This window comes from Seriola lalandi, unplaced genomic scaffold (assembly GCF_002814215.2).
Source record: "Seriola lalandi dorsalis isolate HSWRI2012SDOR001 ecotype SW California unplaced genomic scaffold, Sedor1 jcf7180002054692, whole genome shotgun sequence".
Classification (NCBI taxonomy): Eukaryota; Metazoa; Chordata; class Actinopteri; order Carangiformes; family Carangidae; genus Seriola; species Seriola lalandi.
In genome coordinates, this window is record NW_019525245.1 from 2,795,930 (window position 1) to 2,810,261 (window position 14,332).

General features: G+C 39.7%; 3 protein-coding genes and 2 non-coding genes across 8 annotated transcripts; 2 read left to right on the forward strand and 3 right to left on the reverse strand.

The window, feature by feature from the left end:
• The first annotated feature begins 82 nt into the window (after window positions 1-82).
• glt8d1 (glycosyltransferase 8 domain containing 1) lies at window positions 83-2,832 on the forward strand. Its single transcript, XM_023423480.2, has 3 exons — window positions 83-268; window positions 444-556; window positions 1,434-2,832. Exons 1-3 carry the CDS (start codon window positions 156-158, stop codon window positions 1,616-1,618), a joined length of 411 nt encoding a protein of 136 aa, XP_023279248.2. The 5' UTR covers window positions 83-155; the 3' UTR covers window positions 1,619-2,832.
• A 238-nt stretch (window positions 2,833-3,070) lies between these two features.
• Window positions 3,071-8,408, reverse strand: gnl3 (G protein nucleolar 3). The gene is made up of 15 exons (XM_023423629.1): window positions 8,319-8,408; window positions 8,058-8,116; window positions 7,763-7,903; window positions 7,405-7,524; window positions 7,234-7,314; window positions 7,004-7,139; window positions 6,762-6,865; window positions 5,827-5,977; window positions 5,505-5,592; window positions 5,169-5,346; window positions 4,909-5,051; window positions 4,550-4,686; window positions 4,022-4,161; window positions 3,722-3,791; window positions 3,071-3,627 (listed from the first exon to the last, which is right to left on the reverse strand). The coding sequence occupies exons 1-15, from the start codon at window positions 8,329-8,331 to the stop codon at window positions 3,527-3,529; spliced, it is 1,662 nt and encodes a 553-aa protein (XP_023279397.1). The 5' UTR covers window positions 8,332-8,408; the 3' UTR covers window positions 3,071-3,526.
• Window positions 4,778-4,851, reverse strand: LOC111667891 (small nucleolar RNA SNORD19). The gene has a single exon (XR_002761693.1). It is a non-coding gene; the product is annotated as a small nucleolar RNA SNORD19 (small nucleolar RNA).
• LOC111667894 (small nucleolar RNA SNORA47) lies at window positions 6,190-6,280 on the reverse strand. The gene has a single exon (XR_002761694.2). It is a non-coding gene; the product is annotated as a small nucleolar RNA SNORA47 (small nucleolar RNA).
• Window positions 8,409-9,643: 1,235 nt separating the features above from the next.
• LOC111667882 (uncharacterized) lies at window positions 9,644-13,869 on the forward strand. Of its 4 annotated transcripts, none has more exons than XM_023423739.2 (2): window positions 9,644-10,009; window positions 11,293-13,869. In XM_023423739.2, exons 1-2 carry the CDS (start codon window positions 9,829-9,831, stop codon window positions 12,210-12,212), a joined length of 1,101 nt encoding a protein of 366 aa, XP_023279507.1. In that variant the 5' UTR covers window positions 9,644-9,828; the 3' UTR covers window positions 12,213-13,869. The 4 variants fall into 4 exon arrangements, with proteins under 4 accessions (XP_023279507.1, XP_087034741.1, XP_087034739.1 ...); XM_087178615.1 differs by having other exon boundaries at window positions 9,938-10,076; XM_087178613.1 differs by having other exon boundaries at window positions 9,938-10,072.
• The last annotated feature ends 463 nt before the right edge of the window (window positions 13,870-14,332 follow it).

Here is a 14,332-nt window from a genome sequence, read left to right on the forward strand (position 1 = left end):
TCCTTTTTTTTTTTTTTTTTTTTTTTTTTTTTACATCATGTGTAGAATATTTCTTGTAGAAGATGGTGACACTTGACTACATAATTAATCTTTTTCAATAGAATAACTATATAGGTTTCCTGGACTTCAAGAAGGCGGCTATCAAGAAGCTGGGAATGAGGGCCAACACATGCTCCTTCAACCCCGGTGTCATCATCGCCAACCTGACTGAGTGGAAGATCCAGAACATCACCGGGCGGCTGGAGCACTGGATGGAGCTTAACACACAGTAAGTTACTCACAATGGTGAAATGAAGGGTGTATATGAGACAGTCTTTTTTGCTAAATTTAGACAACCGAGAGGAAAAATTAAGAATTATTTGTGTATTACGGTAATTAAACAAAATTTGAATCCAGTGCACTCCTTCTGTTAGCATTAAGCTAAATTTTGTTTGTTTCCCCAGGGAGGATCTGTACAGTAAAACACTGGCAGAGAGTATCACTACTCCTCCTCTCCTCATTGTTTTCTACAAACGTCACTCCAACATCGACCCCATGTGGCACGTCAGGCACCTTGGTAAGTTCTGGTTAAGTGCTGATAGAAAACTAGAAGAATATTTCTGCCTCCATGCCGGCAATAACTGCAGTCAGAGGCATTAGGTTTTCTGGTTGTCTGTCCGTCCATCCATCTGTCCATCCATGAATGCAATATCTCAGTATTGCCTTGAGGGAATTTCTTCAAATATGGCACAAACATTCACTCAGACTCAAGGATGAACTGATTAGATTTCTGTGGTCAAAGGTCAAAGGTCACACTGACCTCACAAAATACGGTTTTGGCCTTGTGAACACAATATCTCAAGAACTCCTCAAGGGAATCCCTTCAAATTTGTTACAAATGTCCATTTGGACTCAAGAATGAACGGATTAGATTTTGGAGGTCAAAGTTAAAAGTCACGGTACTCTCACGTTCTTGTGAATGTCAATACTGGCTGAGTAGCTACATATGACTTGTGCTGCATGACTAACTTGAGAAACCTTCTGAAGGTTTTTTAAAGAAATAGCATCATTTTTAATGGGCAGATATGCGAGTGGTATCAGTGCTCACAGCAAGAAAGCAAATGAGCATGTTTCATAAAATCTTGGACTATTCCTTTACTAAATGTTGAGCTCTTTTCTTATTGATGTCATTTTGCTGTTGTATAACCATCTGGTCAGTTTAATTCCACCAGAAAGTATAACTGATTTTGGAAGCTCCATTCTTTGTAAAGGATGCAACTTTTCTAGTTACAAGAAATAATGATTCATACAAAAATAACAATTTTTCGAAGGTATACATCTGTAACTGCAATACTAGGTGATTCCTGCATAATTCAATGTTTTTGACAACAAATACAACGGACAGTATAGCACAAATGTAAATTGTCATTTAATGGCTGACCTTTGTTTTCCAGGCAATACAGGTGCTGGAAACCGCTACTCCCCACAGTTTGTAAAAGCTGCCAAACTCCTCCACTGGAATGGACACTATAAGCCCTGGGGGAGGACATCCTCTTTTTCTGATGTGTGGGACAAGTGGTTCATTCCAGACCCCACAGGAAAATTTCATCCTGTGCGAAGACACGCAGGGGACAACTAGACTGAAAAATGTGCATCAGGAACCTTCAGACCAACCAAACCAGCCCTGACCCAGCAGGACCTCGTCGTGTGATATCTCAGGAACAAAGTAAGGCTTCTTCACTAGCCAGCCCTGTGTTTGACATCTGCTATATTATCCTCTGAACATGCAAACCTGTGTACTCTCATTTTCCTTTGAACACACAGAATTTTTCTATACCCAGTGAATCATATTGTTGCCCTTGAGTGCCGTTGAGATTGCTTTGACTCACATTTCTCAGAATATTCCGATTAACTATTGAAACTGTTTTGCTGAAGAGGTATAGACTTTATTTTCCTCCCTATATGAGCAGTGTTTTGTCCTGAACATCATTGAAGAGGTGTGGCATCTGAACACTATGACCTTAATAGAAATGTATGCGTCAGTCCCAGTCAGCAGTAATGAGATACTTTGTGACAACATGCCAAGATCACCATGTACAACTTAAGCCATCATTGCCAAAGTCATTGTGACTTGAGTGGGTATGTTTACATGCAGCTATTTAATGACCAATTTGCTTTATTTTAATACTAAATTGTTTTGGAGTTACCTCAGATATAATTGTGTTGCACAGTTGGCCCCACAGATTATAACTGCTTCAAAAAGGTGCCCATCAGGGTTATCAGCTCAGTCTGAATTGTAATTATATTAACCACGCAGACGCTATTAGATGTTACCTCAATTCAGTACTTCCTGTGGAAAAGTGATGAATTTTATTGTTCTTAATTGCACCTGTTTATTTATCAGACCCTAGTTTTAACACCTTTTAACAGTCTGCGCTCAGTTCAGCATTTCCATCAAAATTAGACAAAAATGCCATTTAAGTCTATTCCCTCTAAAAACCCACTACTCTGTATGACACCCACAAATATAAAGTATTATAGTAAGTAATCCAATACAACTCGAGTTAATCTCAGTCAGGTTAAGGATGCTCCAACGATCAGTAAGTTTGCCATAAATGAACAGTAATTCAGTACAGTACTGCCTCTCCTGCTGTTAGTGTGGCTGACTCTTGAGTTTATACGCAGACCACTACGCAAACTGCACCTCAGCAGAAACTGAAGAACATAATGTTTGCACAAATTTTCACACTTCACCACGTCATTGTCAGGATTTTTATACGTGACGAAATGCATTCACCTTGTTGGTGTAAATACTTTTGTACAGTACATGAAATAAAACTTACATTTTAATCATTTATGTCTTGTGACTTTATTTTCCAATTATCTAATAAATCTGGTGTTTTTCAAGTTTTGCTATTTTCAAGATTGCATGGAGTTGCTCTCTGCAAAAGTGCCTTGAAACGGAAGTAAAATAAGTGAACATAAATAATTGAAAGCAAATGTTAAAATATTGCTTCAGTATAACAGTTTCAGCTGTAGTGATTGTTGTAGCAGTTTTAAATTCATGGTTTTGGAAAGATACATTAAGAGGTGGGCTTTGTAGAGGGTTTATTACATTTATAGAAAGTCATCTATATACATTATTCTGCATTGACACAAGATATTACAAATGACCTGTGGACATAAAGGAAGAAGTAGTCAGTGATTAAATACATAACCATCTAACAGACACTGTGTCCATTTCCTGGACAGTGATCAGCCCCAGACAAACAAAATTCAATATTATCAAGTGAAAAATGTAGTCTAGGTGAAAGGTTAGTCCTTATCTGGAAAACCGTCCCATTGTCTTCCAGGTTTCAGCATTGAGGGAAGGCCATACATTTAACTAGACTAGTGTAAGTCTAGTCTGAAACCAGTCAACTAGCAGGACAGGCAGAGATGGTCAAAGGCATCCTGACAGTGATTCCATATGTACTGTATGGTGATAAGTCCAGGTCTGTACCCCCATCAGACCATGTGAGTACAGGTGCTAGTTCAGAGGCGAAGCTCATTTAAAATCTGTGTTGAAGTCATACGCATCATCTGTTGTAGCTGTAGAAAGGCTGATGTCAATGGGGACAGACTGGAACTGCACCTTGTTGGGTTTTTCTGCAAAGATGAGACAAGAAGTAAAAATATGACCTACTGAGTGTAGATGTTAGAAATGAAGAAATTAAAGGAATTAAAAGAAAAAAGAATTTACTTCTGAGTGACGCGTTCTGTGGTTTCTCCGGTTCTTCCGTTTTATCTGGCTCCTCAATTGTTTGTTCAGGCTGGAAGAAAAACAGATGGTGAAGCTATTAAAATTCCAGCAATCCTCCAGATAGAGTGATTTACAAAAAAATGTCCAGCCAGCAAGATCAGAGTTGGATTAGAAGTCTTCACAAACAAATCAAGACTTGCATTTTTGTCCTCATTTCCATGCTTGGTCAGGCTGCTAGCATTATTTGAAGCAGCTGTATTGCCTGAAAGTTCTCCAAGAGAGAAAAATATATACAATTACCTCATCATTCTGCATAGTTTCACTCTCTGTGGCTGCAGGACCAGGTTTTTCTTCAGTGATGTCGCTTGCGCTCAGCAAGCCTGCAGTCGGGCCTTTAGAGATGAAGCTTATACTGCTGGCCTGGTTTGGAAATTTGACACCTACAAGAGCAAAAGTTGTTTTCAGCAACACACACAGAAGTGGCTGCATAGTTTTTATTAAAATACATTGACAAGTCCACAGTGTAAAAGCCCAGTAGTGGGCAAGATGTTAATTTAAATTTTTTTTTTTTTTTTTTTTTTTTTCCAGGCCCAGTGATCTGGACTAAGACATGGGACGAGGGAACAATGCAGTGGCTATAACTGCAAAGTGCCTATGGAGTCTAAAAAGCCCATATGGATGATTTTTGCAGACATTTTTAAAGCATATTAGTCAACATCACAAACTACAGCATGAAAAAAATCATCCATTACTGACTCAAACGTCCTGACAGCCTCAATAAAACTTGACCAAATCTTCATCGAAATAATTCAAATTACATGCAAGTACCTTTCAGAGTTTCCTCATTGTCCATTTTCAGTTTGGTTAGATCCCAGCCTTTCTGCATGTCGCTGACCACGCTGTCAGACAGGTATGCAGGGAGGCTGATGTTCTCTGGTGCCTTACAGTGGTAACTCAGCTTGGCTCTGCGGAGACAAACAAGTCAAGATGAAGATCAAGCAAGGCATGAAGCACTTCGCACACTTCATTATATTTACATATTTGCAGTTTTCCAGGCACAGTGTTTGGATCAGAGTTGGATTAGAAGTCTTCATAGTGAAATTCCGAATTGCATTTTGTCCTCATTTCCATACTGATGCACTGCAGCTGCCCATCCTTCCTAACCCTTTAGGTAAACACAAACTCACCCTGTCCAATCAGCAAGGAAAGCTGTGGCTGCCTGCTCTGTGTTAGCGACACCACCCTTCTGCAGATAACCACGCTTTTTGGCGAACAATGTTAAAAACTCCAGAGAGTTTCTGAAGTCGGGGATGTTGAACTGAAGCATGATCTGAAACAGTGAAGACAGATTACATTCCTTTATCCATTTCATTTCCAAGAGAATACCCTAATCCATCTTAGTTCAGTTTACACGACACATCTCTCTTGTGATGGAAACTCTTCCTACCTGAGTCTTGTCACACTGTTTGAGCAGAGTCCTGACAGCCTCCAGCACACTCTCCTGGCCCTCCTCCACCTGCAAGCTCCTCAGAGCCATAGAGGCCGGTGGGTTGGATGGCGATGCCACGACTCCGGGGCTGTCTATTAGCTTCACATTCTTTAAGATGTGCACCTCCTGCATGGATCTGCAAGGTTGGTAAGAGTTAACAATTGACCATGGGCATAAACTGTAAAAACATTATCAGTAATTCACATGATGTCTCAAAGATGTGATAGAGAATTCTGCTAAATATTCAGTGCGATAGAGAAAACGCTGTAGTTTTGAGCCTTATTTGTCACTCACTTTGTGATACCTCTCTTGACTCCAGTGTTGCAGGCCAGGATCCCCTTCATACTGTTGATCAGACTGCTCTTTCCCACATTAGGAAAACCTGAGGGTAGAAGAAGATTATGTCAAAGCTTAAGATTCAGACTATGTACTTTGAACAAACAAAGAAACAGGAAAACGGAAAACAATATATTATGGCCATACCACAAAGCTGCACAAGACAGTATATAACTATAGAAATAACAATAATACTAATAAGTCATCTAAACCGAGCTGATGGAACACAATGTCAAAGAAAGTCACTTTGTTGTTTTAGACCAAGAGAAGCTGTGCTTACCAACTATGCCCACTCTGAGTGACGCTTCCTTCTCTGTGTTAGCCGCATAAGATGTGAGGAGCTCAGTGAGGCAGCTGATTCCAAAGCAGGTAGCTCCTCTGGATTTGTCCAGGACTTCATTGGAGGCCACTATCCTGCTCTTCTTGGCTTGCTGATCAAGACCGACCCAGACAAGTAAAATTACTTTTAAGTACCATCCACAAATAAAGACTGGGGTTTTTTTTAAATGTAATTCAAGTGTCTTAATAATACAGCATATAAATAGTTATAAATAGATTTTTTTCCAAATAACTAACTAACAAACTATTGGATTTAGTTTTGTTCACAAACACACACACTCAACTCTGTTTATGACAGAGCCGATAAATCTGGTGGTTTGTTTGTTTGTTACTCTTGGAGGTTTTAACCAGTTACAGCAGCACAACGCAAGCTGCTGAACCTTCTCAGTCCTCCATATCTCACTGACATACAGACGCAGCATTAACAGCAGTTATTTCTAAGTAATCAAGCAAATCCAGTTTATCTGCATTCTGTGAAACAGTTTTAAAGAGGCTGGTCAGACTGACAGTTTGAACAAAGGATGGGGGGTGAAACTTCATTTCAACTTCATGAGGAAAATTTGGATACTGTGCCTTTAATCTTCAATTATTTATCCCTCAGTAATTTGCATTGCAATTCATTCAAATTCTGACTATAAAAGTTCAAATGTTATTAAAAAAATAAGGATAGAGTGAACATACAGTCATCAAAATAGGGTTTAGAAGGGGCTTTAGCTCAAAAGCTTGTGGCTGAAACAAAGGTTGGTGACTACATCCAGAGGCTGATTTGATGAGCAACAGAGGGTCCAAAAGTGCAAAAGTGTTTCTATAAAGTATTATATGTTCAAGGTCTAAACATTCGTTTATGATCACTGGTGTGTAAAATGCACCTCCTACCACTGTTTTGTCCCGAATCTGTGTTGATGCTTTAAATGCCACAACTGGAAACTCCTTTTGTAAACACTGTATCCACCTCTCCACATTCTCCTTTGGTACCAAGTCTACAACACAGAATGGTTAACAATACACAATTTAAAGTACAGTCAATCTACATTTAATTAAAATTCAGAATAGACCAGAAACCTGTTAATAGGTGTGTGCAGTTAACTATAACTTAATATGGCAACATGTTCATTTACCTATTTTATTCAAAACCAAGAGCAGTTTCTTGTTGCCTTCCCTCTGCAGCACCTCCTCCTCCAGCTGTGGACACCTATACCCCAAAGGATCACGAGCATCAAGGACTTCTATTACTACGTCGGATGCATCAATTACCTGAGGAGAGGGAGATCATATTGAGCACTGACATGAGTTTTTTAAGAGCATTAAAGCAATTTCTTTTACTGTAAAACAAATAGGGTTGGCCTACCTTATTTAATTCACCACAAAGGAACTGTTTTGAACTCTTGTCTGGGGCAGTGTGTTTCTCTGAATTCTTTCCATTTTCATCCTTTGTAAATGAGACGAATAAATTAAACTTGGTCCATATTAAAACTATTAAAATTCGATATTACAGATGACTGCAGTGTTTTCCTTTTACCTGTCGAGCCTTCTTGGCCTTAGGTTCAGGATCTTTACTTGCAACCTCCTTTTCCTTCTTCCTCTTTTGGGCTCGCTCCTCTCTTTTGGCTTGTTTCTTTCTCTCTTTTTCTTCTTCAATCTGTGGGATAGGAATTTGGTTTAAAAAAATGTTATACAATTATATATATACACACACAATATATATATTTTCTTTACAACTGTAGCAACACAAGGACATAGAAGTGCATTGGCCGGCCCTGTTTCCCCAGATGCATCTTGGGGAGTTATAGAGTCCGGATGAGCTCCATTAATTAGTCTGAGAGGTAACACTACATTTATACAGGATCATTATTGTGATAAACTGCATGACTGCCAACCTTTAGCCTCCTCTCCTCTGCCTCCCTGAGAACCTCCTCTTTGAAGGGAGCACTGCTGGGCACGCCGGGGTCCTTCTTCACTCGTTTGCTCACTCCTTTCTTCTTCAACTCTTTCCTCAGCTTTCTGTTATGCTCCCGGACCTAAATACCAAACACAAGCATGTAACTCAAATTCTTGTCGGCAGAAAAATGAGTTTGACAGAAAAAATAGTAGCCGTAGTAATCTGGTCTCGTTCATACAGGCCTTATCCTCCATTAAGCTGTAAACGTAAAACATAACTTAAATGACACTTACCTTCTTCTGTATTTTATAACGTTTGGAACATGAGACCCGCTTACTTGCTTTCTTTAACTCTGCAGGCAAAAATAAAGCAGTTTATCGTCGGTTGAACAATTGGCTAAAGACGAAGCTAATACAGAGCAAACAGTGGCGGCTGTTAGCAGTTGGCTTTTTAAGCTAGGTGGATTAACCGAACGATAAAGTAGTCTCAAAGTTTTTTTTTCGTTCTTAATAAGCTCATACATTACTGGCACATCGTTATTTGTGTTTACTTACTCGGTCGCTTCATGGTGCTGTTGAGGACCTGCCAATGTGACTGAAGTGCTCTCACACGTGGAGGACTGCACAAGTGTGAGGTTTTGTCACTTCCGCTTCTGCCTGAGAGGAGCTGATGTTGCGCCACCTGCCGAGCCGGAGTGTTTATGTTCATCCGGAGAGAGTTCAGTCAAAGATACTCTCTGGTGAAGTACAACAATGCACGTGATGATGCTCTCATTTTATGTATTTATTACAAAAAAATAAAAAAAACAAAAAATTCTTAATTAGCTTATATTAAATCAAGTAAAATGACACTGTCCTTCAGATTTTCCAGTAAAGAATTAATTGGTGGTTAAAAACAAACACATAATTGTTGGGAAATAATTTGAAGGTATAATTTACTGACATATTTATCATTGTTCTTAAATTTGATATTGCCTATTTTGTACTTTATTTTACATTTTAGTTTGTTTTATATTTTGATGACTGGGTGCTTGATTGGAGTGAAACTCTAATTTCATAATTTAAGATTATGAACTCTTGAGTACTGCAAAGTTGGTGTCCATCAGTGGTGTTCATGATATATTATACAGTATGATCGACTCACTATACTCAAACGGTGTAAGTGCTGGCCACAGGAGTGTGTCATGTAGTTAGATGCCATACCGAGGTGTTTATATTTGGGACTTCTATTACTCAGACAGTACATTTTCACACAGAGATGCAGAATTCTTTGTTAGGGCTCCATGCAGTAAGACCAATGTCAGAACCGGTATTCAGTGGGTGCTTACACTGGGATGTCCCCTTGTGCTGACATTCTCTGCTTTAAAAGTGAGAAGCACCTGTTTAAACTAATAACCCACATACTTAAACTGTCTTTTTATTACTAAGCTTGATGCCAACCCATGGCCCATTTTCTTTTTGTGTCTTTCTACTTGTCTGATGCACTCTGAATTTTTGAGAATGATGTTGACAATGTAATGATAAGTTATGTATGTGTATACGTTTTTTTTTTTCAAGAAACAGCCTTTATATGCTGTCCAACACAAATGTGACAATGAAAACTATAATTTGCAGCCATATGACAAAAATAACCTATAGATCTCTCACGATTAGGACATTTGTGCAAAATATGGTGCCACTTTTGTTGTCACATTTGTTGCAGATTTCTAAATGCTACACCTTTCATCTTAGTGTATATTGCTGTGCCACCGTGAGAGCAGCAGGTGTTACACTATAATCTGTAAATCAGATCTGAACGGTATTTCCCCACCTTAATCTGAACTAACCCCAAACCACCCGCCTCTGCCACTACGAAATACCGAGACCACTAAGGGAGTTAGCCAAGACTGAAACTGTTGAACATGTATCACAAAACGTGGGGTCACAGAAAATCTTCGGGGGGAAACATGTGGAAGGAGAGGGCGAAGAAGAAGAAGACGAGACAACTCCGGGTCACGTGATTGGGTCGAGCATCTTTTTTTGGTCCATTTTGGATGATAGCAAGAGCTCCGTGCGACCCAAGAAAATGACCAAACTGCAGTTTTTAAACGTCTTTTTGACTGAGCGTCTCATGCTTGCTGCGCAGGAAATTTACAAGTCTGTCGAGGACACGATTTTGGAGTACCAGGAGGAGATAGCAATCAGGGAGCGGGAGAACGACCATCTGAGACGCAGGCTGCGAGACGCTGGAATTGAAATATGGCCAGGTTAGCTCGGCTGAAAGCTAACGATGCAGCTTATGTCCGACCAGTCGAGTCTGTGGGTTGGCAGTAGGTACTGAAGTGAAAGTGACTGCTTATAGGGCAATTATAACAATGCAATAAATGGCGTCAACATAATACGGCCCCACTTCTGAACAAGTAAACTTTAGCCGTTAGCAAGCTAGTTGACGTTAGCTGCTGTTGTTGTGGAGCGGCTAGCGCGTTAGCAACCTTTGTTCGTTAGCCAGCCAGCTAGGTTAGCCGAAAAGCTTACACCCGGGTTAGCATTCAGCTACATCTGAATTCTTGTGTGAATGTTGATATAGTCATTCTACTAATTCACGATTTACTTGACAATAGCAGATAGTTGCGAACGCTACAGCTAACCAATAATACACACTGTGCGCCGTTGTGTTATATTGTTTGTTTACTCCTAATCTTAAAACATCCACCTCCTTGTAGACCTACAGTTGAAACTGCTGCAAAACTGTTGCCAAAGCTGCCATTAGTTATTGTGACTGTAAATACTTAATGTATTCTTAATTTCAGTTAATTGGTACAGATTTTCTTCACATAATATCAGTTCTTATTCTTGGCAGTGTCGAGAAAAAACCCATAGCTGCTGTAAGTTAATGTAACACAACACTTAAGGGTCCAAGAGGGTGAACACTTTATATAGGCTTGGCATACAGTGTGATTGACTTTGAAATAGTTACTCAGGATTTCTTGGACTGCTTCATAGCCAAGTTGGGCCACCTGCCTGATATTAAGACATCCTTAAAGTAAGACGTCCTAACATAAAAAAATAGTGCACTTTTATGAAATAAAGCATTAACCCTCATGGGAAAATGGGTTATGTGCTTTTATGCACAGCAAATGTCATATATTTGAGTGTATCTAACAGTTTCCTGGGGGAAACTCTGGCTCATTAGGCATGTTGTCACCACAGCTGCAATGATTCTATTAAAAACAGTTTCTGTTAGTTGGAGTTAACAAAGCAGGGAGTTCAGCTCTTTGATCCTTTGATTGAAAAGGTTGTCTGGTAAAGGGATGTTTTACAGTACGCTGCAGTTACCATTGCCTCTGCCACAGCTTTACAGTCTATCCCCAGTGTCTTCAACTACACCTAAACTCCAAGTCAGTTTTAATACGTAAATATATCCATTATTAAGCAAACTATGTTGTGAACTGTGAACTAGTTCAACCAGAGTTGGGCTGTGCCACAGCGGTGTTTCCTACAGTGGAGTTAACATTTTTAGCTGAACTTCTTCCTCCTGTTGTGTTTTTAGATCGCCCATCCATGGCGCTGTTGGACGAGGAGGATGGTGAGCATCCAAGGCGCGAATGGAGTCCCAGCATGGGGCATGAGGAGCGTATTCCCATTCAGATTAAGGATAAAAGAGATCTCCGGGCCACACAAGGAGATGATCAGCTTCGTGGGCATGGCTCCTGCAGCACACCAGAGAACATGTTCACTCCTCCACGTGTTGGAAATGAATATCCCCAGGATGGCCCCCATACATCCAACCTCCCTCAGAGTCAAGGTGTGGAGAACAGAGAGAGGGATCCTGGCTCTCGAGGGTCCTCGAGGCATGTGAAGGCAGAGAGTGGAGGAGGCCACAGAGGCTCTACTTCTTCCAACAGCGGTGCCCAGCCTCTCGCACCAGTCAACCCAAACTGCTCAAATGAGAACAACATAGACATTATTGGGGTGGAGAATGGAGGACAGATGGTTGGTGCTAAGGGAACTGGAACTGGAGCTAACAGAGCACAGGCTTCTCATATGCGCAACCAAGGAGCTAATGCTGTGGACTGCCCCCATCAGAAATCCCCCCTACAAGGCCACATGTCATCTTTCTGCTGCAAGGTTTGTGGTGAGGCCTTTAGTCACATCGGCCACTTGCATGTGCATGTACAAGTGCACACACGGGAAAAACCTTACCGCTGTGGTGTATGTGGGAAATGCTGCAGCTCCTCTGGCAGACTCCAGGAGCACCAGCGTAGCCACACGGGAGAAAAACCATTCCGCTGCCAGATTTGTGGAAAGGGCTTCACACAAATGGCTCACCTGAAGGTACACATGAGGATCCATACAGGGGAGAAGCCATACAGTTGCCCCGTGTGTGGCAAGTGCTTCAGCCGTTCTGACAAAATCAAAAGGCATCTCCAGACCCATAGCCGTGAGGGAACATATTTCTCAGGGCAATGATGCAGGTGTGTTGTTAAACAACTCAGTTTGTGAATCATATTGATGTGGGAAACTTTTCTACAAAAAGCTAATATCGCTGCCATCAAGACAAGGCTTTTTTTTCTTCCTACTTCCTAAGAACTAGGGATTCTGCAGCTCTTAGAGAATTTTTTTTTATCTAATCTAATACTTCTCCACGCCATAGTCCCTCAATAGAATTTGTATTAGCCAGTTTAGTATGTCATTTACTTAATTTTGTACTTGTCACTGAGTAATAAATCTCTGAGACACAATTTGAGTTATTAGCTAGCTTTTCTGAATAATCTAACCTTTCCTTAGTCATATAATTAGCATGATGAAGTCTTCCACACATACCTTGAAACTGAGATGCATTAATAAATGCAACAATGTTCAGCACAGTCACGGCTTATTATCAGCCAGTCACTTCATATCCATAAATTCACACTCGACATCTATGTTGTAAACATTATTTTTGGACCTAAAATTATGAGTCGCCACATGTGTGAAATCATCTATATTTTCTTTCTTAACTGGAGGATTGATGGCCTGAATTGTTTTCTGGATTGGTCTAACACTGCCAGTAGGTCTTCTTATGTAGCAATTTTAAATAAAGCAATTTTAAAAAGTTACACAAAATTTAGGCCAACAAAAAGCTAGTGAAATGCCTCGATTGACTGGATTTGACTGGTTTACAAAGAGGAGTCTGATCCGGCACTTATCTCAGTTTTTTTAGTCATTATTTTAACATTATCTTCATTTTTTTCTCAGTGCTGTTACATTGTTGCAGAGCTAAATACTGCCATCTCACATCGTCAGTGCTTCATGTTGTCCATTGAAATATGGACAAATCTATTGTGAGACTGCTCCACTATTTTGTGAAATAATGTGATGTTCTGTAAAATACCACTAGTCTCAATTTACCGTACATTTAGGAATGTTGTCTTTTTTTAAAAAATGACATGCACTATAGCATCTATCCAAGATGATGCAGAAATTCACTCTATAATGGGGCCATACAGTATTAGCTGAACTTATCTGTGGTTTTTCAGGGCTCTCAGTCTGCAAAGATTTACGTTCACCTGTGTTTCCACCACAGTAGTCATTCACATATGAGGTATTTCATGGAGTGGCCTCAGCTGTGGTTGATTTTCAGAAGTGATGGTCTGTTTATCAAGGAATCAGGTACTTCCTCTGCTAATCCTGGACTGACCCCACCCCTGAACAGTAGACCCTACAGTTACCTTTCTCCTCTCAGGACTAATGCTGCATTCATAACATGAGGGTTACCAGAAATACAAACATCTGACTTAACCCAGCTATCATAAAAGTCAGAAACTCAGGGTTTGTCAGTTTTCCCATTTTAATTTCTAATTTGTCCCTGCTTCTTGCAGAAAAAAATAAAAATGAACTAAATAATTGAACTTCAGACTGTGTCAGAGCTCAGTTGTTGTTTAAGATGCCAAGTCCTGCCCAAGTTATCCCTCTATATGTGATGAATGCAGCATGAGACAATTACAGCACGTCCTCACAGCTGACCAGCAACCCTTCACTCACAGTCTTCTCTGGGACATCTTTGCTCCCCCTGCACACACTCTACTGTACAGTGTTGTATCATTGCGTATTAAATGTTATTTTTTAATAAAGTAGTCATTGAGTATCTGTTGTTATTGTCTTGTATTATGTGGGAACGAAGCTAACTTCTAAGAATCTATTGTGAAATGGTGCTGATGAGTACAATCTACTTGTTCTACTGTTACAGACAGTAGAGGTTAACTTAGTTCTTTCATTCATTCATCAGAAATTTAAAGAAATGTTCCCCCATAAAAATCAGTTCAATCAATTCAATTCAAAATCAATCTTTAGTTAAATATTATTTTTAATGGCATATGTGTTTGACAAGTCAAACTACTGGTTATTTAAGCAAAGACGGTTAGTTCAAAGTGTATCAACAAATTTCCATCTCTATTCAGTGGGTTTACAAAGACTTGTTTTGGAGCTACTATTTTCTAAGTAAAATATTTCCTGTGTTTTTTGTTTATATTTTAAAAAATTATAATCTTGATGGAATATTAACATTAATAATATTAATTATTAATTATATTAATATTAATGTTTAGCAC

What these genes read in the sequence shown, in the direction of transcription:
- glt8d1 (XM_023423480.2), top strand. Translation starts at nt 156, where the DNA reads ATGAGGGCCAACACATGCTCCTTCAACCCCGGTGTCATCATCGCCAAC. An exon ending in TGGATGGAGCTTAACACACA is followed by an intron (nt 269 to 443) that starts GTAAGTTACTCA and finishes TTGTTTCCCCAG; the next exon opens with GGAGGATCTGTACAGTAAAA. An exon ending in GTGGCACGTCAGGCACCTTG is followed by an intron (nt 557 to 1,433) that starts GTAAGTTCTGGT and finishes TTTGTTTTCCAG; the next exon opens with GCAATACAGGTGCTGGAAAC.
- gnl3 (XM_023423629.1), bottom strand. An exon ending in CAGAGGAGAGGAGGCTAAAG is followed by an intron (nt 7,525 to 7,762) that starts GTTGGCAGTCAT and finishes CCTATCCCACAG; the next exon opens with ATTGAAGAAGAAAAAGAGAG. An exon ending in ACAGAACGCGTCACTCAGAA is followed by an intron (nt 3,628 to 3,721) that starts GTAAATTCTTTT and finishes TCATCTTTGCAG; the next exon opens with AAAAACCCAACAAGGTGCAG.
- LOC111667882 (XM_023423739.2), top strand. Translation starts at nt 9,829, where the DNA reads ATGACCAAACTGCAGTTTTTAAACGTCTTTTTGACTGAGCGTCTCATG. An exon ending in TGGAATTGAAATATGGCCAG is followed by an intron (nt 10,010 to 11,292) that starts GTTAGCTCGGCT and finishes TTGTGTTTTTAG; the next exon opens with ATCGCCCATCCATGGCGCTG.